This window comes from Oryctolagus cuniculus, chromosome 1 (assembly GCF_964237555.1).
Source record: "Oryctolagus cuniculus chromosome 1, mOryCun1.1, whole genome shotgun sequence".
In the NCBI taxonomy this organism is placed as follows: domain Eukaryota; kingdom Metazoa; phylum Chordata; class Mammalia; order Lagomorpha; family Leporidae; genus Oryctolagus; species Oryctolagus cuniculus.
In genome coordinates, this window is record NC_091432.1 from 128854902 (window position 1) to 128876873 (window position 21972).

A 21972-nucleotide genomic window follows, 5' to 3' on the forward strand; every position below is an offset into this window, starting at 1 on the left:
CCTGAATAAAGCACTCCACATGTATAATTCCACAGCCGGTTTTGCATGGCACCTTTATATGCTAATTGCCATTTTATGATTTTTTTTCTTTTTTTAAGGTTTCATTTATTTATATGAAAGTGAAGGATGGAGGGAGGGAAGGAGAGAGAAAGCAGGGGGAGAGAGAGAGAGAGAGAGAGAGAGAGAGAGAGAGAGAGAGATGTTCTTCTATCTACAGGTTGACTCCTCAAAAGGCCATAACTTCCTGGGTTGAGCCATGCTGAACCCAGCAACTCTGTCTGGGTCTTCCACATAGATGTCATGGACGAAAGGGCTTGGGCCATCTTTGAGTGCTTTCTCAGGTGCAGGGAGCTGGGACTCAAACTGGCACTCCAATATGGGATGCCAGCATCACAAACAACAGCTTCAGTGCCACAGTGCTGGACCCTATAAATATTTCTTAGTTTGTCATGCTAGACTTGATATTTTTGGGAACAAAATAAGGAAGAAGAGGCTTAGTGAAATTAATTACTAGCCCACCATGTTGTCAAACTTTAAGACAATTTCTATTTGTATCTGATATTCAAAATATAGATATTGAATAATATCATTAAGAGCACAGCAAAATATAATTCAAAATGGACTTTAATAACATGTTTTGCAGAAGGTAGTTTGCAGCTGGGACTCATAACTTAGGAAGATCTTAAATGTCCTCAGCAGTTTATTTCACTTCTGAAAACAGCAGGATGTAGCAGTGGTTCTCAGAATTTTTTATTTAACTGTCATATACCAAAAGTTATAAGAAATTTTCTTCTTACTCTGTTATTGTAGATCTGTTCTTCGATGTTTCATTAATGAAACAAAGTGTGCCTATTTTTTGTGCAATACTTTGATCTCTCTTCATTTGTTATCCTTTATTCTATCTAGACTCAGATGGTTTTCATAGAGGAAGCTGCATATAGTTTTATAGATTTTCTTTTTCCTGAAATTTTAGATGGGAAGAATTCCAAAAGAAAACTTTTTCTTCAAAGAGTAAAGAAAATTAAATAATAAAGTTAAGTTCAATTTATAAATGGTGTCTTGTTTATTGTTATGAATGGTCTACATCAAAATGATATTTGGTATATTTCCAAAGTGATAAAAATTGTGACATAACGTAATCTTTACTAATGTGTCTAGTTATTTCTATTTTAAAATGCATATACTGAATAATATATGTTTATATAACTAATAGCATATATATTGTGTTTAAAATTATGTATTTGTTGGCTCACATATTCTTTCTAGACTTATAAAACTATTGAACTCTTAATATTTAGACATAGGTGAGAATCTATTTTGTTATGTGCTTAGACATTTGAAAGTTCTTAGTAATTGTTTTTGGACATTAATAATTTTATTCATTAGCATTATTTATTGCTTTATTTTACCATCAATACTATCAGTCGAATTTCGATATTCACTTCATGTCTCATCTCCCATGGGTACTTAAATTAAAAGTGAATATTCATATATTAGCAAAACCTTTCAGTGACCACCACAGGACTGAAAATCCAATGATGCCTTAAACAATCCCGTAAGCCTCTCCATAACGTGTAGCTTTCAGGGGTGAGCAGTTCCCTTCCACGTCACTACTCGAGGGTCTAGCTCCAGAAATCCTCCACTGATTCTCCTGCCTCACTAATTTTCCCTCTTTACTGATCAAGACTATCAGCCCACACTGATGCTGTAGTTCCTTCATCTAAGTAGGAAGAATAGAGAACCACTGCTTTAGACCACATTTCCTCTTGTCTCAGCTACCACCCCACACACGTGTTCTCCTTTCTCACATGTGTCCTTGAATGACTTACCTATATGCCATGCCTTAGATTCCTCTGCAGTATTTCTTGCTAAACCTGTTCCAGTCAGATTTCCCAGCTCCATGACCCCACTGTCACCAAAACTGCCTGAGTCTGGTTCACTGATACCCGTCACACACCAAATCCATTGGTGATTTCTCAGTCTCTCTTTAACTTGATGTGGCAGCAACAACACTTGACACAGCTAATCACTGCCTCCTCCACAGTCACTGTGCAGACACCCCAGTTTCAGAGTCCCCCCTCCACTGCTGCTCCTTCTTGTCCAACTAGACAGCTAGTTCCTCTTTTCAGTGTTAGCTACACTAACGCTTATCCTTGCTCCTCTTTCTCTGTGCTTAGTCAATTGGTGATTCATATAGGTTCCTGCACTGAAATTCAATAGCCGCAACCCCCTCCCCCATCTGCAGGGGCTATGATCCAAGACACCCAGAGGATCCTACTGAACCATATACGTATCATGACTTTTTCTATACATACATACATATGTATATAAAGATTAATTTATAATTTAGACACAGGAAGCAGTTAACAATATACTGCAATAAAAGTTATGTGATTGTGGTCTCTTTCTCTCCCTCACAATATCTGTTCTATTGTGTGCTGGACAAAGGGGATGACAGAGACAGTGTAAGATTTCATTATGCTACTCAGAATGGCACACAGTTTAAAACTCAGGAGGGTTGGCATTTGGCCTGGTGATTGTGATGCCACTGGGATGCTCACATCCCATATCAGAGTGCTTGAGTTTGAGCTCTCACTCCACCCTTGATTCTGGATTCCTGCTGATGCAGATCCTAGGAGGCAATGACTCAAGTATTTAGGTCCCTGCTGCCCAGGCAGGAAACCCAGATTAAATTGCTGGCATCTGTCTCATGCACAGCCCCAGATGTTGCAGACACTTACAGAGTGAACTAGTGGATGAGAGCTCACGCGCGCGCTCTCTCTCTCTCTCACTCTCTCTCTTTTCTCTCTCATCTCTCTCCCCCTCCCCCTCTTTCACCCTATCTTGAGAAAAGCTAAAACATTTAAAGTGAAACCTATGAATTATTTATTTCCAAAATGGTCCATTTAATATTTTCAGACTATAGTTGTCTGGGGATAACTGAAACCACATAAAGAGAAATTGTGAATACACAGAGAGGACTACTGTCCCAACTACCTGTCAACTTCTAAATTTATATCCCCATTCTAGACCTTTTTCCTAACTATCACATCTCTGTATTCAACAGCCTGTGTTTGGATGTCTCTAGATATTCCAAACTCAACAAGCCAACCCAAGTCCCTAATACTCTTCTACAAATCCATTGCTCCTCACAGCCTTTCCCATCTTAGCTAATGGCAACTCCACTTATTCCACTTATCGGCTCCTATGTGTTGGAGACAGTCTTGAATCCTCTTTATTTCTTTCACCCCGCCAACAACAGTCCTCTTGTGTCTATGTTCCAAATAGGAGGATACTTCAAAAAAATCCAGGAAAGATGGAACTAAAAGATAATGTACATTTTTTTTTTGAAAGGCAGAGTGGACAGTGAGAGAGAGAGAGAGAGAAAGGTCTTCCTTTCCCGTTGGTTCACCCTCCAATGGCCGCCGCGGCCAGCGCCGCGCTGATCCGATGGCAGGAGCCAGGTGCTTCTCCTGGTCTCCCATGGGGTGCAGGGCCCAAGCACTTGGGCCATCCTCCACTGCACTCCCTGGCCACAGCAGAGAGCTGGCCTGGAAGAGAGGCAACCGGGACAGAATCCGGCGCCCCGACCGGGACTAGAACCTGGTGTGCTGGCGCCGCAGGCGGAGGATTAGTCTATTGAGCCATGGCGCCAGCCATGATAATGTACATTTAACTTGGGCCTTGTGAAGTCTCCTTGTCATTCCAGAAACCCAACACTTCTCATGATCTGCGTTGCTGGCCTCCCTGTCTGAGACCACATCATCTCTCCTGTGATTACTGAAATGGCCTCTTACCTGGCCTCCATTCTTCCACTCCTGGAGGCTCTCAACACAGCAGATAGAGTGAGCCTTCTAATCAATGCTATGTGCAAACCCTGAAGGGGCGCCCATTTCACTCAGAGTCAAAGCTTCCCTCTTCCAGGCTTCCATGACCAGAACCTGGGTCTCTCAGACCTCATCTGCCTTCTCACCATGACCCTTCTCCTCCCACACTGATCTTTGCCTTTCCTGCTATGCTCAGTCATATTGCTGCCTGAGTGCCTTAGTACTAACTGTCCTGTCTGCTCGGGTAACTCTCCAGATGAGAGCATGCACAACTAACTCCCACCTTTCAGATCTTCAGTCAAACGAACATCTTCCCACAGAGACCTCAACCACCTCAGTCCTCCTTCCTGAACCTCCTTTTACATTTTGCTATGAGGTTTATTGCCTTTGAACAAGCTGTACACTTCATTGATTCATTGTGTTAATTTTTCTTGTCTTTCTTCCCCTGCTAGGATATGTTTCAAACGGAAGGGATCTTGGCCTGTTTTGTTCACTAAGAGTGTTCTGCATATAGTACACAGTCACTAAAAATTATTTTTAATGATTTAGACCTTTGAGTAGTGTGTCTTCCACATACTAAGGCTGAAAAGTGATGTTTTTGGAATATCGAATCTGCTGTCTCTCTAGATGCATTAGCAGGAAGCTGGATCCCAAGTAGAGGAGCTAAGAAATGTCCCAAAAGCAGAGGCTTAACCTGATGCCACCACACTTACCTCCACCTTTTTGTTCTTATTCCAAGGCTAAAATCTCCATCCTGGGACTTTCTATTTTCTTTTTTGTCTGGGGTTGAACATACCCTCAGTTGGTCTTAATTGCTGTTCTTTTTTTTTTTTTTTTTTTTTTTTTTTTTTTTTTTTTTTTGACAGGCAGAGTGGACAGTGAGAGAGAGAGACAGAGAGAAAGGTCTTCCTTTGCCGTTGGTTCACCCTCCAATGGCCGCCGCGGCCGGCGCGCTGCGGCCGGCGCAGCACACTGATCCGATGGCAGGAGCCAGGAGCCAGGTGCTTTTCCTGGTCTCCCATGGGGTGCAGGGCCCAAGCACCTGGGCCATCCTCCACTGCACTCCCTGGCCACAGCAGAGGGCTGGCCTGGAAGAGGGGCAACCGGGACAGAATCCGGCGCCCCGACCGGGACTAGAACCCGGTGTGCCGGCGCCGCTAGGCGGAGGATTAGCCTAGTGAGCCGCGGCGCCGGCCAATTGCTGTTCTTAAGTTGACATCATAACTGGACTTCACTCAAGCTGTCCATGCATGTGTGTCTGTAAGGAAAGGTGGTAGGGAAGGTGCTACATCTCAGGTCAGGGGCCTAGGTAGCTGTGCTGCCATAGAAACCAAAGTTTCCATCTTATTTTCATGATGTTAAGAGATTTTTGCCAAATATTTTCCTAAAACTCAGATATAGCTGTATTTCACTGAAAAGATATTAATACAATGACCTCAAAAATAAGTTGGAATGAATGAATAAGTAATCCAGGAACTTGTATCTGTTAAAAAAAAAATAAGAGAGTAAACAGCAAATGACATCAGTTTGATATGGTTATTTTACTTGTATGGTGCCACCATACAGATTCAGAACGATTGCAGCTCTCAGCCTCCTGTGAACTGTCTGTGGACACATAGACAATGTGGAACATAAGAATTGTCAAAGAAGGAACTAATCAGTGGACTGAAGATACCAGTACAAATCTATTTTGTTTCTAAAGAATGTCTTACATCTTCTGAACCCTTGCCACCAGGAACACGGCCTGAAAAGATTATGATTCCAGAGTACTGAGGATGATTCCAGAGTACTGAGGATTCGGTACCAACTCTGGCACCTTGCTGGGCCACTTGTTTACACTGCACTCATGCCAGTTAATAACCGCAGCTTTGGTTCCCAGAGATTTAAACATTTTCATTTTCTACTTCAAAATCATGAAACATTTTGGAAAAGAGACATTGAAAGAAGGAGTAACTTGCTAATATTTTTATTAACAGGAGTCTCAGACCCTCAGGAAAACCCATCTCAGCAGTCTGGTGAAATTGTCCTGAAACTGACAGCAGGGCCTGTCCACAGTTCAGGGCTCCCCAGGAAGGTAAGGGTGATGTTTTGTCAGCAATGAGTTAGGGACACACTTCTCACATGAATGAAGACAAGGGAACAGGGGCAGGCTAAGGAGTTAAGGGTTTGTATGACCTGTTAATGAATTTTTATCAATGTCTGGAAAAAAAACAGAGATGCAGGTATTGTTGAAACAACTTGAGAACAACCTGATGTCTAGGAGAATCTGCTACTTCTCAGCAAAATGGCAAGAACCAAAGGGCAAAAGATTCCATGGATGTCTGTGGCACATGGTCCTCCACATAGCAAAGTGGCTGGGTTTTGACATTTTTTTCCCCATGGCTTACAGAATCCCAATCAAGACAAAGTGATTTTATCACAGTCTTAACCACTGAGCAATTATGTGCTTTTGTTTTGTTTTGTTTTGTTTTTGTTTTTGACAGGCAGAGTGGACAGTGAGAGAGAGAGACAGAGAGAAAGGTCTTCCTTTTGCCGTTGGTTCACCCTCCAATGGCTGCCGCGGCCGGCGCGCTGCGCTGATCCGAAGGCAGGAGTCAGGTGCTTCTCCTGGTCTCCCATGGGGTGCAGGGCCCAAGGACCTGGGCCATCCTCCACTGCACTCCCCGGCCATAGCAGAGAGCTGGCCTGGAAGAGGGGCAACCGGGACAGAATCCGGCACCCCGACCGGGACTAGAACCCGGTGTGCCGGCGCCACCAGGCGGAGGATTAGCCTAGTGAGCTGCGTCGCCGGCCAGCAATTATGTGCTTTTAAAAAAATGGAGGAAGAAGTACTGAATTTGAGGAGGGTGTTCTGGGGAAACTGCTGTTCTCTCCACCTGCTCCTAGGGACTCCTCTGGCCCTGTTCTCAGAACTCCTTGATTGTCTAATTCTGTTTTTGTGTTTGTCTTGCCTCTGTTCACCTTTTGCTACTTAACTAAATTTGCTTGATGTTAGAAAAAGGGCCCTTCATGGGAGTCTTGGTTCTAAAATCTAAAATATCATTCCATTTCTGTCAGGCTTACAAGTTAAAACTATGCACCTTGGGGCTGGTGCTGTGGTGTGGCAGGTAAAGCGACCACCTGCAGTGCTGGCATCCTATATGGGTGAGGGTTCCAGACTGGCTGCTCCACTTCTGATCCAGCTCTCTGCTGTGGCCCAAGTCCTTGGGCTCCTGAGAAGAAGCCCCTGGCTCCAGATAGGTGCAGCTCAGGCCATTGTGGCCATTTGGGGAGTGGGCCAGTAGATGGAATCTTTTTTTGTAAAGATTTATTTTATTTAGTTGAAAGTCAGAGTTACAGGGAGAGGTAGAGACAGAGAGAGAGAGAGGTCTTCCATCCTCTGGTTCACTCCTCAATTGGCCACAATGGCCGGAGCTGTGCTGATCTGAAGCCAGGAGCCAGAAGCTTCTTCCAGGTCTCCCATATAGGTATAGGGGCCCAAGCACTTGGGCCATCTTCTACTGCTTTCCCAGGCCATAGCAGAGAGCTGGATCAGAAGAGGAGCAGCCAGGACCAGAACTGGCGCCCATATCGTACGCCGGCGCTTTAGGCCAGGGCTTTAACCCACTGTGCCACAGCGCTGGCCCCGATAAATAAATCTTAAAAAAAAAAAAAAAAAAAAAAAAAAAAACAAAACAAAACAAAAAAAAACTACGCACCTTGTAGGGAATGGATTTAAAACATGCAATGGAGAAGATATTCTGAAAACCTGATGCTCTGAAAAAATATTTGCCTCCCTTGAAGTTTCGTTCAGTAAAATCTGCATTTTGTTCTTGGGAGGAAATGTATTTGTGGTGACTAGAAACCCTAAGTTGCCTAAAGTCCTGTGGGACTTGCTCCTAATGGCAGAATCAGCCACCCCTTCTTGAAAGGTTATGCTTTCATCCGGATCTTTTTAACAGAAAAAGTTGACATGACTGTCAGGACCAGCGTGAAACCTGTGGAACGCCTAGGCAGAAAATGTACTTTTCTCTCCCCTTAACTCCTCCCCCCCAATTTTTCACAAAACCCTACTACGCTCTAAATATGTCTAACAGAAATTCTGCAGCGTACTGCGCTTCACATCATCATGAATTATTACTTCAAGCTTTTTGTTATTCTTCTTTTAGAGTCTTTTTTAAAAAGATTTTGCCCTTGGCTTCTGCAAGCCAGCGCCTTTAATACAGGCTTCCTGAGGCAGCGCTGTGGGGGTGACTCTACTCCACAGCTCATTTCACACCTGCCCGCACCTCACCCTCGCCGGCAGGAAAGCACCCCTGCGCACCGCTGTGAGACTCGCAGGTAGGCAGGCCCGGGAGACCGCCGCCTGCTCCCGAGCTCACACCCTCCGCCCCGCCCAGAGACGCGGCCCCGCCCCGACTGCGCGGGACCTGCGCCGCGGGGGGCGTGGCCGCGAGCCGCAGCCAATGGGTCTCAGCGGGCCGGCGGCCGGCGGCTCGGTTGCCGTGGTTACCGCCGCGCGGCCCCGCCCCCGCGCCGCCACTCGAGCGCGCGGCGGAGCGCTGACTGGAGTGGGAATCCGTGTCTGTGCTGGCCGCGAACGCGCGATGACCACGTGGAGCCTCCGGCGGAAGCCGGGACGCACACTTGGACTTCTGCTGCTGGTCATCCTGAGCTTCTTGGTGCTGCGCAGGTGAGAAAGAGCCCCGCCCAGCGCCTGAGGGACTCCGCGCACCCCGGCACTCACACCTCAGGTCTCGCCTCCCGCCATCGGCGAGTCTCGAGTTCCCACGGGAACAGCGCCGGTCTCCCGGCGCCCTGGAATCCCTCTGTGCCTCCGGGCGCTCTGCTCCTGTCTCGGCAGCCGGCCTCCCGGTGGCACCACGGACCGCCCTCCGAGCCCCTCAGATTCCCGGTCCTTGCCCGCACCTGTGATGCCGCGCTCTGCGCCTCCTGGGCGCCCCAGGAGTGACCTGGCCGAACCCTGACATCCTCACTGACGCCCCGCCGGCCCTTTCTGCTCTTGTCCTGAGCCCGGTGGCCAGCGCTCCAGCGCTCAGGGCTGTGGTGGCTTTGGCCCGTCCCGCGTGGCCACACGCACGCTGCTCCATGGGCCTCCGAGACCTCATTTGTTTGCAGCGCCCCATGGGCCCTCTCGGCTTCCCCGCGTTCACCGTCCTGCGCTCCCGTTTGACAGAATGTTTATGGCAAGTGGCTGGGTTCAGTGAAAGAGTTACCCTGTCTGTGTAAAAGTTTCCTGGGTGCGCTACCCCAGGATTTCTCTGAACTGTGTCTATTTATAGGAATGCCCAGCCCTGACCGTCAGTCCGGCCCATGCCTGGCAGTTTCCATATTCAAAACCTCTGGTGGCGCTGGAGCAGCTGCACGGTGCCCCACGGTTTGGCTCTGAACAGGGCTGAGGGGCGGAAGGCTGAGCCCTTGGAGTTGGTGTCAGGCGCACCACCCCTCAGCTTTGGCCTTCTCTTGCTCCCTCCATGCTCTCCCTGAGTGTCTCTGGACTGCCCCCGGGAGCAGGTTGTTTTTGTTGTTGGTTGTTTTTTTTTTTTTTTTTTTCTGCCAGGAAAACACATATTTACATTTACACCTTCTCAAGACTCACATCCTGACTTTGTTTCTGCAGTGGTGAGGATAGCATAACATTGATTTGGGAGAAGAAAATTGTTTTCTTACCACTCTGAGGTCCAAAATAACTTGCTCCCAAGATTTTCCCCACCTTGTCCCGTAACCTCGAACCCATTGTTCTTTGAAGATTGGTCCTGGTTCTCATGGGACGCTCAGCTTTCTTCCCGGTACCAGGCTGATGCAACCCCCAGCAGAGGCAGCAGACGCCTCCTGCATACCGCAGAGTAGCAGGGAGCCTGGGCTCCAGAGAGCAAGGCAAGCAGTTGGTGGGCAGAAACATAGCAGCCTGTGCAGGAGATCAGACTGGTCACTAGAAGGGGTGGGACCCCGGGCGTGTAGCTGGACCAGGGAGTACTCCCTCATAGTCTCCAGGAAAAGGTGACAGAGGCCAAGTGTTTGTTATCTGTTGGTGGGGACGAGGATCAGGCAGCTAACGTAACTGAAGAGGCTTTGCCTCTCACAGAGGAGTTAACTATGTACCCATGCAGGTGTATGACCCCAGGAGTCAGCCTGGGGTCAGTGGAGTGTCTACCAATGACGACAGAGAAAAAATAATTGTGACCCAAGACTATGGAAATAGTTTAAATGCTTGGGAAAGTCATTGTTTTCCTGCTACACTTTCTTTCTTGGCAAGTAAGAGATAGGCCAAAGAACTCTGAACCAAGTTCAGGGCCTTCTCTTAGGATTTACATATATATATTAATATCCTTTTGATTGCATCACCCTTATGGCTGCTTTTTGCCAAGTTTCTTCTGGCCCACTGGGGTGGGACACCAATGATGGTGAGTTGTTTTAACGACTCTGGAGGCTGGAGGGAGAACATGCTCTTTTGTCTCTCCACTTCTACTTTACTCCAGCTTTGAGTGGGTCATTAACTAAGTGGGACTTAAGGCCTTCCCCAGCTGTTGGTTGGGGAATGTTGATGTGACAAGTGAAATACAGGTCCCATGCAACCTGGCCGCTCAGCTCCCAGCTTTGTGGAGCCAAGCTGTCATGATCTGCCCTATCCCTGCACCCCAGGAGATAGTGTATGGAGGATAGCTAGAGGGGAAAGTGTTTGCCAGTAGCTTTTCTTTTTTTCTGTGAAATATTTCTTGGGCTTGTTCATTTTCAATTATAGTTCTATGATGGCATCCTCCCTAAGAAATTGGAGGACCAGGTTGATTTGGGGTAGGGTTTCAAACTATTTTGTATTCCTTTGTCACCCCTCCTTCCATTCCCCCCTCCAACTTTGCTCCCCCAGTCCCAAGCAACCAAGGATCTGTTACTGTCTGCCTCCCTCTACTGGTTTTCATGTTCTGGAGTTTTATAGAAATGTGACCTAATGTGCTGTACTTTTCTGCTTGGGTTCTTTATTTTATTTTATTTTATTTTTTTGACAGGCAGAGTGGACAGTGAGAGAGAGACAGAGAGAAAGGTCTTCCTTTTTCCGTTGGTTTACCCCCCAATGGCCGCTGCAGCCGGCACACCGCGCTGATCTGTAGCCAGGAGCCAGGTGCTTCTCCTGGTCTCCCTTGCAGGTGCAGGGCCCAAGGACTTGGGCCATCCTCCACTGCACTCCCGGGCCATAGCAGAGAGCTGGACAGGAAGAGGAGCAACCGGGACAGAATCCGGTGCCCCGACCAGGACTAGAACCTGGTGTGCCGGTGCCACAGGCGGAGGATTAGCCTATTGAGCCTATTGAGGCCTTGGGTTCTTTCAATGAGCATGTATTCTGAGATCTGTAATGGGTGTATCAATATGACCCCTGCCTTTGAGCCAGTTGCCTTTCCTCCTGTTTCCTCCTTTCTCTCTGTGAACAGAAGAATGCCTGCTTGATATTTCTGTACAAATATTTTCTTCTCTCCTTTTTATTTATATAAATAAAACAGATTTCATTATTTCATATATGTAATTTTAAGAACATTATAGTACTTCCCTTCCTCCCTTCTATGCTTCCTTCTCCTTTGTTTCTTGCCTGCTTGATACTATCAAGGCATGGTTTCCACTATGATTATTTTTCTTTAACACTTACATTAATAAATTATAATTACATCTTAATCAGTAAATTACAATCCAATCAGCTTGCATCTTTCATTCCTGGAATTTTAGCTGGCAAAGGTTGGGAAAGAGGAAAACCATCTTGGGCATCGAGCATTATTCTCCTAAAAGATAAGTCCATTTCTTTTTCATCTCTGCCTCCCTCACTATTCCTGCACTACAACTCCTGGATTCCAAATTCTAAGTTCTTCCTGTAGGAAAGAAGAGGAGAACCCATGAAAGGTGGATAATTTAGCAATGCAGGCCACTTGCTTTGATCTTAGTCATGATTAGTTCTGTCCTCCAAGTGTACATGGACAAATTGTTTCTTCCTGAGCTTCTGTGAGGTCATTGATTTTATGAGCTTTGTCTGTTCTACTCTGCTTGAGGCCACATCCCCTGGAATGTTCAAACTCTTTGAATGCTCTCTTTCATCTCCTCCTAGAGAAGTTTTCAGCATCCAGGAAGTGTCTCATTCAGCAGGTAATCATCTGTATAAGCCACCTGGACAGTGGCTTATAGTCAGGAACAGGTGGTATGTCTGAGCCACCTTGCCCTAGGGAGGCAGTTGGCACTGGATTCTTACAGGGGACCAAGCTAGCCAACAACTAGACGAGGTCAGAGTTGTCTTGCGGCCTTGACATTATTGGTGTATTTGTGGTTTAAGGGACTGAGACACCCAGAAGACTGGAGGGCAAGAGCTATGTAGACTTAAAAGCAGAAATATCAGCAGGTTATCCAAAGGGTTCTTCCCACCTTGAGTCAAGGAAGTAGCAGGTGAAATAAAAGCACTTAGTTGTTAATGAAATGATGCAGAGTTTCACTATGTCTCCACAGATGCTCTGTACTGGAGCTTGGAGAGAGTTTTCAGAACACTTAGTATTTGGAAAAGACTCTGGAGTGCAGGCGTCCCCTCTGCTCTCTTGTCTCCCAACCCCCTGCAGAAACAGGATTCTTTAGGTGTAGGGGAGCTGGCTGCTTTCTCTCCACTTAGTTTCAGCTTTTGTTTAATCTGTCACCCTGAATGTTAATGGCCCTGCTGAAAAAGAGCTCTCTTTATGTGGGACTCCTGGGACAGAAGGACAGCTATGGTTTTTTTGAGACTAATGGTAACCAACCAAATATTTCTTAAGAGACTCTTAGCTATTCTCACTGCTTCTGGGCTCAGACACTAGTGAAACACTTGGAGCGGAGGTCTATTTTCAAGAACAAAGTGTGGTTTTCCTTACAGGTTTGTTTTTTGTTTTTGAGTAGGTAAAATATGAAAATGTGAAGTATTCCAAGTATAAGGAGAAATACAGTTAAAAAGACTCCACCTCTAGCCCTTAAGCACTCCCACCAACCAGAGGTCATTGCTTTAATGCCTTCTTTTAGAGGCTTTCTATGCGTTCCAAGGAGATAGCCATATATATTTTCCCATTTGTCCATTATCCACATCATTTATTTATACAGCCCTCTCTTGATGGGCATTGATTGTTGGCAATTATTTTAGCTACTGTAAACAAAATTACAGTGAATATCTCGGATCTGTGAGAGTTCTTCAAACAGTTTTTGGAAGATGAGATTAAAAGATAAGTTTATTTTGATACAAAAAATTCTGAAATTCAAGAATATGGGAGCTTTTGAACAAGTTCATGGAAAATGTGTATTATGAAAAAACTATCAGTAGACTTCAAATATTTTTTCCATCAAAATAAACTTATCTTTAATTATTTTATTAATTTATTTCTATGTATTTATTTGAGAGGGAGAGAAATAGACACAAAGAGAGACAAAGGGGGATCTTCCATCATCTGGCTCATACCCCAAATGCCTGCCATGGTTGGGGCTGGACTACATCAAAGCCAGGAGCCAGGAACTCATTTCAGGTCTCCAGTGACTTGAGTTGTCACCACGGCTTCCAGGAAGCTGAAGTCAGAAATTGGAGCTGGGATAGAACTCAGTTACCTCAATTTGGGATGTGACATCTTAACTGCATCTTAACTTGTAGGCTAAATATCCACCCCCTAAAATTATTTTTTAATTTCATTTTTCCATGAGCTCTGTGAAATACCCTTGAATTTCTATAAGTAAATTGTTGACCATAAGAAATATCCGTTTTAGGAGCCGGTGTTGTGGTATAGTGAGCTAAGCTATTGCCTGCAATGCCAGCCTCCCATATTGGAGCACCGTTTGATTCTGGATGCTCTGTTTCCATCCTAGTTCCCTGCAATGCACCTGGGAAGGCAGTAGAATTATGCCCAAGCACTTGGGCCCCTGACACCCACATAGGAGACCAGGATAGAATTCCTAGCTCCTGGCTTTGTCTGGGACCAGCTCCCACTGTTTTGGCCTTTTGGGGAGTAAATCAGCAGATGGAAGATGTATATCTCTTTGTCTCTTTCTCTCCTTCTCTCCATAGCTCTGCCTTAAAATAAATAAATAAATCTTTAAAAACAAAATAAACATTCATTTTAGATCTTGATAGACTTTTCCAAAGTGGCACATACTATTTCTGCTGAACCTGTTAAGAAGGACCTGAGCTTAACTGTACTGTCTGAAGTCAGAAATTGTGCTTGTGTCAGTAGTAAAATATGCTCGTTGTGTCTTGTAAGATTAATCCCATCTTTTATATATTTTTCTAGATATGTCCTGTGTGATGGATTATTAAAGTTATATTTCCCCTGTTTCATGAGACCAATTCATTTAGACTGTAAGTTCTCCCAAGATCAGAAGCGTATTATTGAGTAGAGTCCTTCTGAGTTATCTAATGGAGTTTTCACTTCTCTCTAGCTGAGACCATGCTTTTTTGATTAGTGAAGTTATCAATGGAAAATTTTCTCAAGAGCACAGTGTCATATAACATGAAGGCTCTTTTGTTGTTGTTTTGTGGTTGAGTACTAGTGAGGAGCCTCAATGTATTGATATAGTAAACTCTACTTCTTTTACATACTTCCAACATCGTTTAGGAAATGTGTCCCTCAGAGCCCCCAGTGTTGACCCTGGCTCACGTCGGCAGCTATCTGGCTTTACTTGCAGGAGCCTGAGTGTTGTGCCAGTTCCTGGCTCATCTGGGAGCCTTCAGAGGGAGATGAGAGATGCAAAGACCATTGGAGTGCTGTGAGACCTTTTGCTGTGGCCTCTGCAAAATCACAGTGATTGCTTTGTGAATGGATGGCTCAAATCCTCTGGGACTGTTTTATGCTTCTCCTGGTAAAACATGAGCCCAAAGCACTGGGCACAGACCAGAGTGCATATCTAGGTAGCTGGGCCAGAGACTGAATTCCATTTCCATAGGGTTGAACTTTTTGGGGACCAGAGATTGGTCCAAGGGCATTGGCTGTCGCCAAAGAGTAAATATTTCCCTAGGCCCTCAGATTCTTCTGCTGAGGGGAAGAGAGAACAGAACTGAAGACTGGCAGAACAGAAATAGTCCCAAATAATTAGGGGAGCAGGATGTCCAGGAAGTTGGACCTCATGGGAGCCAATAGAAACTATCATTTCAATCCATGTGAAGAAATGTGTGGTTGTGTCTTTTAGTAAGTTTGACACACCCACCATCTAAATCATGGTCTCTGGCATGGCCACTTGGGTGAGTGAAGAGATGACTGTTTTCTTGCTTGGCATCTTAATATGATGCTCTGGACCAGGATTCAGCTGATACACCTCTGCTGAGATCTTAGTGGGATCACTGTACACCTGAGAAATTGAATTTGGAGCCCTCATTTAAGCACGTACATGTTATATATAGAACCAAATTAGGCAACTCTTAGGGCCAACAAGGACTTATGTTCTGGCCATTGAATGACTGTTGGTACAGATTCCTGTCCCAGGCACCCAACTTGTCCATATTCTTGGCCAACCTCGGATCGTGAACTGTTGCCTGGTCTATGCTGAATGTCATCAGACTCCACAAGCTCTTGACACTGTTTCTGCTGTGTCCTGGTCAGACCCAGAGTGGGAGCCTAGATGACTGTAGGAGGGGACTGTGACCCAGGTGAGGCCTCCCAGCCTTGTTGAGGGTTACAGGATCAATACCGACATAGGGAGGGATGCTCTCTGGTATTCAAAGAGGTGACTAGATCTAATTTTCCTCTCACCCCAGTCATTCTGCAAGACTCTGTCTGAGACTTGTGAGTCAATGTGTTGGCCCATTCCTAGTGAAAAAGTTTGTAACCTGTCATGCTTATTCACCTGTTTCAATTCACACACATCCACCAGCATTTCTACCATGCCCAGGACCATCCTGCCTGCTGGAGCCTGTCCTGTACTCTTTGTCCTCATGAAGTACCTCAGAGACCAAGAATAAAGTATAAAAAGCCTTCCTCCTCCCCCTGCTCCCTCACCGGCACAATCTGATGGGAGTTCCACACCAGAGGATATGGTAGAACTCAGGACCTATGTCCTCTGCATCATATTTCCATGATAAGCTATTTTTGTGTCATAGCTTTTGCAGCCCACAACATAAAGAGTGCATAGTCATTTCCATTTGCCAAAACCAGGTTGGCAGGGACAGGGTATAGAGGGTATGTTATGACATAAGAGGTATGTTATGACAAACAGAGGGTATCTTTCTGACATGAGGGCCTGTCAGAAATCCTGACACAGGAGCCTTCTAGAAATCTCACCTTAGGCTATGAACATGTCCCCCACCCCCCTTCCAAGTGGATCAACAGAGCATGACTGAGCAGACTGACCTGAGCACAGATGGGCAGTGGCCGTGGCCCACTGTCCAGTTTTTCCTAGGACTAAAAAGTCACTTGGCCTAAAATGAAGCCAGGATGCAAAAGCAACAGAAATTCCAGAAGAAAATGTTGAGATGTGTCCCAGCTTGAAAGAAGGCAGGTGCCCTGGTTTCATCATGAAAGAGTAGTTCAGTGGAAAAAGCAAAGACATACTGGGCTTCCTCAGAGTTTGCTTAGCCGCTTGCAACAAGCTCATATTAGGACTCACGTCTCTCTTTGAACCAACCACATTGCTTTTCTTTTATGATTACTGAGTTAATTACTCAGGAAATTAGTATTAATGATAATTATTAGTGTTAATAAGCATTTGCGTGGTACATTGTCATTTATGAAGCTCTGACTTGTATCATCTCATTTTCTCACAGTGAATTCCTTGCAGAAACCTAGTATTTATCATCCTCATTTTCCCAGGGAATTCATCCCTTTCATTAATATATTGACAACTTGTCAAGTACCCTCCCAGAACATTTTCAGGAAGGAAACAGTTGAGTCCTCCAGAATTTGGTAACAGCTAGCTTTGTTGTGCTGTTTATTTCATGTTTCTTGATAAACACTGAGAAGGATTTTTTTTTCTTTTTTTTTTTATGAGGGAGAGAGAGAGAGATAGAGACTCCCATTAGCTACTTTACTTCCCACAGCTTGCCTGCTTGCCACAGCTGAGACTGGGCTAAACTGAAGCTTGGTAGCTGGGAACTTAATCTAGGTTTCCCACGTGGGTAGCAGGGGCCAACTGCTTGAATCATCTCTGCTGCTTCCCAGGATCTGCATGGGCAGGAAGCTGGAGTCAGGAGCTGAAGTGGGGAATCAAACCCAAGGACACAGGCATCTTAACTGCTAGGCTAAATGCCTGCTTCTGAGAAGAATTTATTTTTTCAAATCTAGAAAACTGTAGCATAAAAAGACACAAAGAGAAGCTCTAAGCAGGGGGAGACTACATGTACATAATTTACATGTATCAGAGGAAAAGGTATAGCTTGTTGCCTCTCAAACCAGGATCTGGTTAAAATAACAGGTTCTGATTCAGTAGGTCTTAGGTAAGGCCTAGTTCCTGCATTTCTAGCAAGTTGCTGAGGAAGATACTCTGATTCTGCAGACACGCCTGGAGAGGTCAGCCTAGACGGAGGTTTCCTGATGATTAGTCATGAAAAGGGGGCAGATTAAGGGGTTCTGTTACTAGCAGGGACTGTGTTGGAGTGAGAGACAGAGAGCACCTCCCTATCCTGCCAGTGTCTCTGTTCTTCGCAGGGTGAGCCCAGGAGGCCTTTACACCCACAGGCAGACATTAGCATTAGTGGTGTGTGCCTTGCTAAAGAATTGGAGATTGTGCTATTGAATTTCTGTTTTTTTTTCATTTGACATGTAGAGTTAGACAGTGAGAGAGAGAGACAGAGAGGAAGGCCTTCCTTCCATTGGTTCACTCCCCAAATGGCCGTTACCACTGGCACGCTGCGCTGATCCGAAGCCAGGAGCCAAGTGCTTCTTCCTGGTCTCCCATGTGGGTGTAGGGCCCAAGCACTTGGGCCATCCTCCACTGCCTTCCTGGGCTACAACAAAGAGCTGGACTGGAAGAGGAGCAACTGGGACTAGAACCCGGCATCCATATGGGATGCTGGCACTGCAGGCAGAGGATTAACCAAGTGAGCCACGGTGCCAGCCCCAAAATAAATTTATCTTTTAAAAATTATTTCAAAGGCAGAGAGAGAAACAGAGAACTACCCTCCTCTGGGTCACTCCCCAGAAGCCTGCCAGGAACTGGCAGCTCAATCCAGATCCCCCAAATGAGTAGCAGGGATCTGACTACTTGAGCTATTGCTATCTCCTCCCAGGGTCTGCACTGGCAGGAGGCTGGAATCAGGAACCAGAGCCAGGAATCGAACCCATACACTCCAATTTAGGACATAGGAGTCTGACTGTGAGGCCAAATGCCTGCCCCCAACCTTACTTTTTTTTTTTTTTTTTCTTTTTTTTTGACAGGCAGAGTTAGTGAGAGAGAGAGAGAGAAAGGGTCTTCCCTCCGTTGGTTCAGCCCCCCAATGGCCACTACAGCCAGCGCACTGCGCCGATCTGAAGCCAGGAGCCAGGTGCTTCCTCCTAGTCTCCCGTGCGGGTACAGGGCCCAAGCACTTTGGCCATCCTCCACTGCCTTCCTGGACCACAGCAGAGAGCTAGACTGGAAGAGGAGCAACCGGGACAGAACTGATGCCCCAACCGGGACTAGAACCCAGAGTACTGGTGCTGCAGGTGGAGGATTAGTCTAGTGAATTGCGGCGCCGGCCTACTTTTTTTTTTTTTTTTTTTTTTTTAACATTTTACTTATTTATTTGAGAGAGTTACAGACACAGAAAGGGAGAGACAGAAAAGTCTTCCATCTACTGGTTCACTCTTCAAATTGCCCCTACAGCTAGAGCTGTGCCAATTCAAAGCCAAGGAGCCAGGAGCTTCTTCCTGGTCTCCCACACAGGTGCAGGGGCCCAAGCACTTGGGCCATATTCCACTGCTTTCCCAGGCCATAGCAGAGAGCTGGATCATAAATGGAACAGCCAGGACTCAAACTGGCGCCCATATGGGATGCCAGCACTGCGGGCTGAGGATTAACCTACTGTGCCACAGTGCCGACGCCCCCCCCCCCCAAACTTACCTTGTAAATCTGTTTTCCATGGACTTTGTGAAGCACCCTCCTATACTAAAATGGGAAAAAGGGGGGATGTTTGGATTATGCCACACTGAGACATGAAACCTATTGAGGCTCTTCTCTCTAAAGTGTTTGGCCAAGTACTCACCTATGAGAATTTAAAAAATAAATAAATCTAGAAAATGGTGGATAAAAAGATACCAACAAAGAAAGGCTCTGTCTGGGGAGAGACCGTATATACATGTGTCAGAGGGAAAGATACGGATCCATGTCTTTCAAGCTTTAACCTGGGGTTCTAGTTAAAATGCAGATTCTCTCTACTATGCAAATGCATGGCAAAAGAAGTGTATTTCGAGTAGGCTCCTTCATCACACATCAGAGAGTGTGTCAGCTCTTCCTCATTCTCACAGCAGCCTTTCTGAGTAGTTGGGAAAGGCTTCAGCCCTGTTTCACAGAGGAACAAACCAATGTCCATGGAACTGGTGTCCCTGGCCTTAGGTGCCAGCATGGCCAAGGGTGGAGCCTGGAGTCTCACCTAGATTTTCCTCTTCTAGATGTTGTTTCTGACCCCCTGCCCCACAGAGCAATCCTTTGGAAAACCTGTGTCCTAACGTGTCATTTGCAAGTGTCTCATTGGAACACAGGACTTTCTCTTAAGACAGAGAGAAACAATTGCTGCATTGTCCCAGCGTACCTGCAGAGGACTGTTTCAACTGGGGCGTAGCAGATCTTCAGACCGTAGCCTCAGTGTGAATTTTGAGGCCAAGGACAGTACAAAGTAGGGGAGAGTAGGCAGTAATAGGCCCTTGCGTGGCCCTAGTCAAAATCCCCAGGAAGTCAGTGGTGTCAGTGCCCTGCACCTCCTTGGCATCCTGCTCCCCTGCCTCTGGCCGTCAGGGCTTTCAAGTCTGCTCCAGCTCCTCTTGCATAAGCCCAGGGAGCTTCTCCATGCACAACAGTCCTGCCTGGCTCTGTGCCCTCCGAGAGCAGGAACTACGGTGGAAAACAACTAGATGATGAAAAAGGCACAGGCTAAATTTTGCTTTTGCCCTAGACTTTGACTTTCCTGAACATCCTGGCTGGAAACTTGCTGGCCCTCTCTCTCATGGCCTTCAAGAGGAAGTAAATAAGGTAGCATTTCTAGGTGCACAGAGTCACACAGATCTGTTAGAAGGGCTTCCCTTGGCCCTTGGCCAACCAGAGAGATGACAGGAGGTGCATTTTCACTGACCAGAACTTCCCCAGGGCATCCCAGAGGGGCCTCTCTGTTGGGCTGGATTATCTCTCTGTGTGCTTGGTCTTCAGTAGCCATTCAGGTTTTGGGAGTCTGGTTGATGAACAGTGCTGTTTAATCCAGGTGCTTCTTTGCAGGTATCTACGCCTTGAGTCCAGCAGCTGTGCCCAGGAGGGGGCTCGCAGGTACCGTCAGAAGTAGTTGCTGCTTTAATGTTTAGTCAGATGGCCTTGGCAGTTCCTGCAAGCTGCACCTCCTCCCGAGTCATCTGAACTAGAGAGACCCCCTCCACAGCGTGACCCCACCTCACCCTCTCTCCTTCGAGCCCCCAAGTCTTCATGTTGAATGTTGTGTTTGCCTTGTTCCTGACTGCAGCGTCAGTTTGGGACCCAGCCCAGTGAGTGGCATGGGAGAAAGATGCCTTCCAAGGTTCAGCCTCGTAGGAGGGTGTGGGGCTTTGCCTGACTGCCCTGGAACAGGCCCTCTTTACAAAGAGATGCTGAGGGCCTGTGAGGTGGCAAGGAAGCCAGTCTCCTCTCTGTTTCCACTGCTGACTGCTGCCAGGGAGCCTCCAGGCTGCAGGAAGGCCATTTCTCCTTCCAGGTTTAACTGGAGTACTCTGATCCCTCTGTGGCTGCGACATCGCCAGTTAGGACTGCAAGCCAAAGGCCAGAACTTCATGCTGGAGGACTCCACCTTCTGGATCTTTGGAGGCTCCATGCACTATTTCCGGGTGCCCAAGGAATACTGGAGGGATCGTTTGCTCAAGATGAAAGCCTGTGGCCTGAATACCCTCACCACGTGAGTGTGTGCCCTTGCCCCCACCAAGCCTGGTTGCCAAGTTGGGACCCTGACTGTCTGCTGGAGGAATACTCCAAGAAGCTGAGAACTAGCCAAGCCTTCTGCTTAGGCTTGAAGCACGGCAGTCTCTCTCTGGTCCCCACACATCGCTCCCAGCTAACGGTTGTAAAAAGATGTAAGTGGAGATAAGGCCCAGAGGAGCCAAAGTAGCAGGGATGCACGAATGAATATGAGGTGGGGCTTGCCTTGTGATGTAGCAGGTTAAGCTGCTGACTGCAACTCCGGCATCTCCTATCAGAGACCTGGTTTGAGTTCTGGGTACTCCCACTGCTGATCCAGCTCACTGCTAATGCACTTGATAAAGCAGCAGAAGAAATGACCCAGCTACTTGGGCCCCTACTGCCCACAGGGGAAACTCATATGGAGTTCCTGGTTCTTAACTTCATCCTAGCCCAGCCCTGGCTGTTGCAGTCATTTGGGGAGTGAACCAGTGGTTGAAAGATCTCTCTCTCTCTCTCTCTCTGCCTCTCTCTCTCTGTCTCTCTTTCTCTCTCTGTCTTTCTGTCACTCTGCCTTTCAAATAAATAAAAGAAGATCTTAAAAAAATAATATAAGGGGTCTTAAAAATCTACGATTCTGTGTATACTACAGAAAAACTGTGCATGGATTTCAAAATGTCTTTGCACCAAAACAAACTTAGCATTTAATTCAAATTTCCATGAATTTTTAAAGGCCACTCAGAGAGTAAGGAGTGTTGAGTGTGGATGTAGGAGGCAATTCAATGACTGAGAATTTTTTTTTTGTGGGCCCTACCCAACAGTCATTTTTTTTTTTTTATTTGACAGGTAAAGTTAAAGACAGTGAGAGAGAGAGACAGAGAGAGGTCTTCCTTCCATTGGTTCACTCCCCAAATGGCCGCCACGGCTGGCGCTGCGCCAATCCAAAGCAAGGAGCCAGGTGCTTCTTCCTGGTCTCCCATGTGGGTGCAGGGGCCCAAGCACTTGGGCCATCCTTCACTGCCCTCCCGGGCCACAGCAGAGAGCTGGACTGGAAGAGGAGCAACCTTGACTAGAACCCGGCACCCATATGGGATGCCGGCACCGCAGGTGGAGG

At 46.5% G+C, this 21972-nt stretch overlaps 1 protein-coding gene across 3 annotated transcripts in view; it reads left to right on the forward strand.

Annotated features, from left to right (window-relative positions):
* Positions 1–8320: 8320 nt before the first annotated feature.
* Positions 8321–21972, forward strand: part of LOC100345461 (beta-galactosidase-1-like protein 2) — a 43869-nt gene continuing 30217 nt past the window's right edge. The window contains exons 1-3 of one of the 3 annotated variants that reach the window (XM_051834500.2): positions 8321–8499; positions 20196–20243; positions 20662–20859. In XM_051834500.2, the coding sequence (XP_051690460.2) occupies positions 8414–8499; positions 20196–20243; positions 20662–20859 (332 nt within the window). In that variant the 5' untranslated portion in view covers positions 8321–8413. The remainder of the gene's footprint in view (positions 8500–20195; positions 20244–20661; positions 20860–21972) is intronic. The other 2 variants (XM_051834498.2, XM_070048418.1) reach the window with 2 other exon arrangements.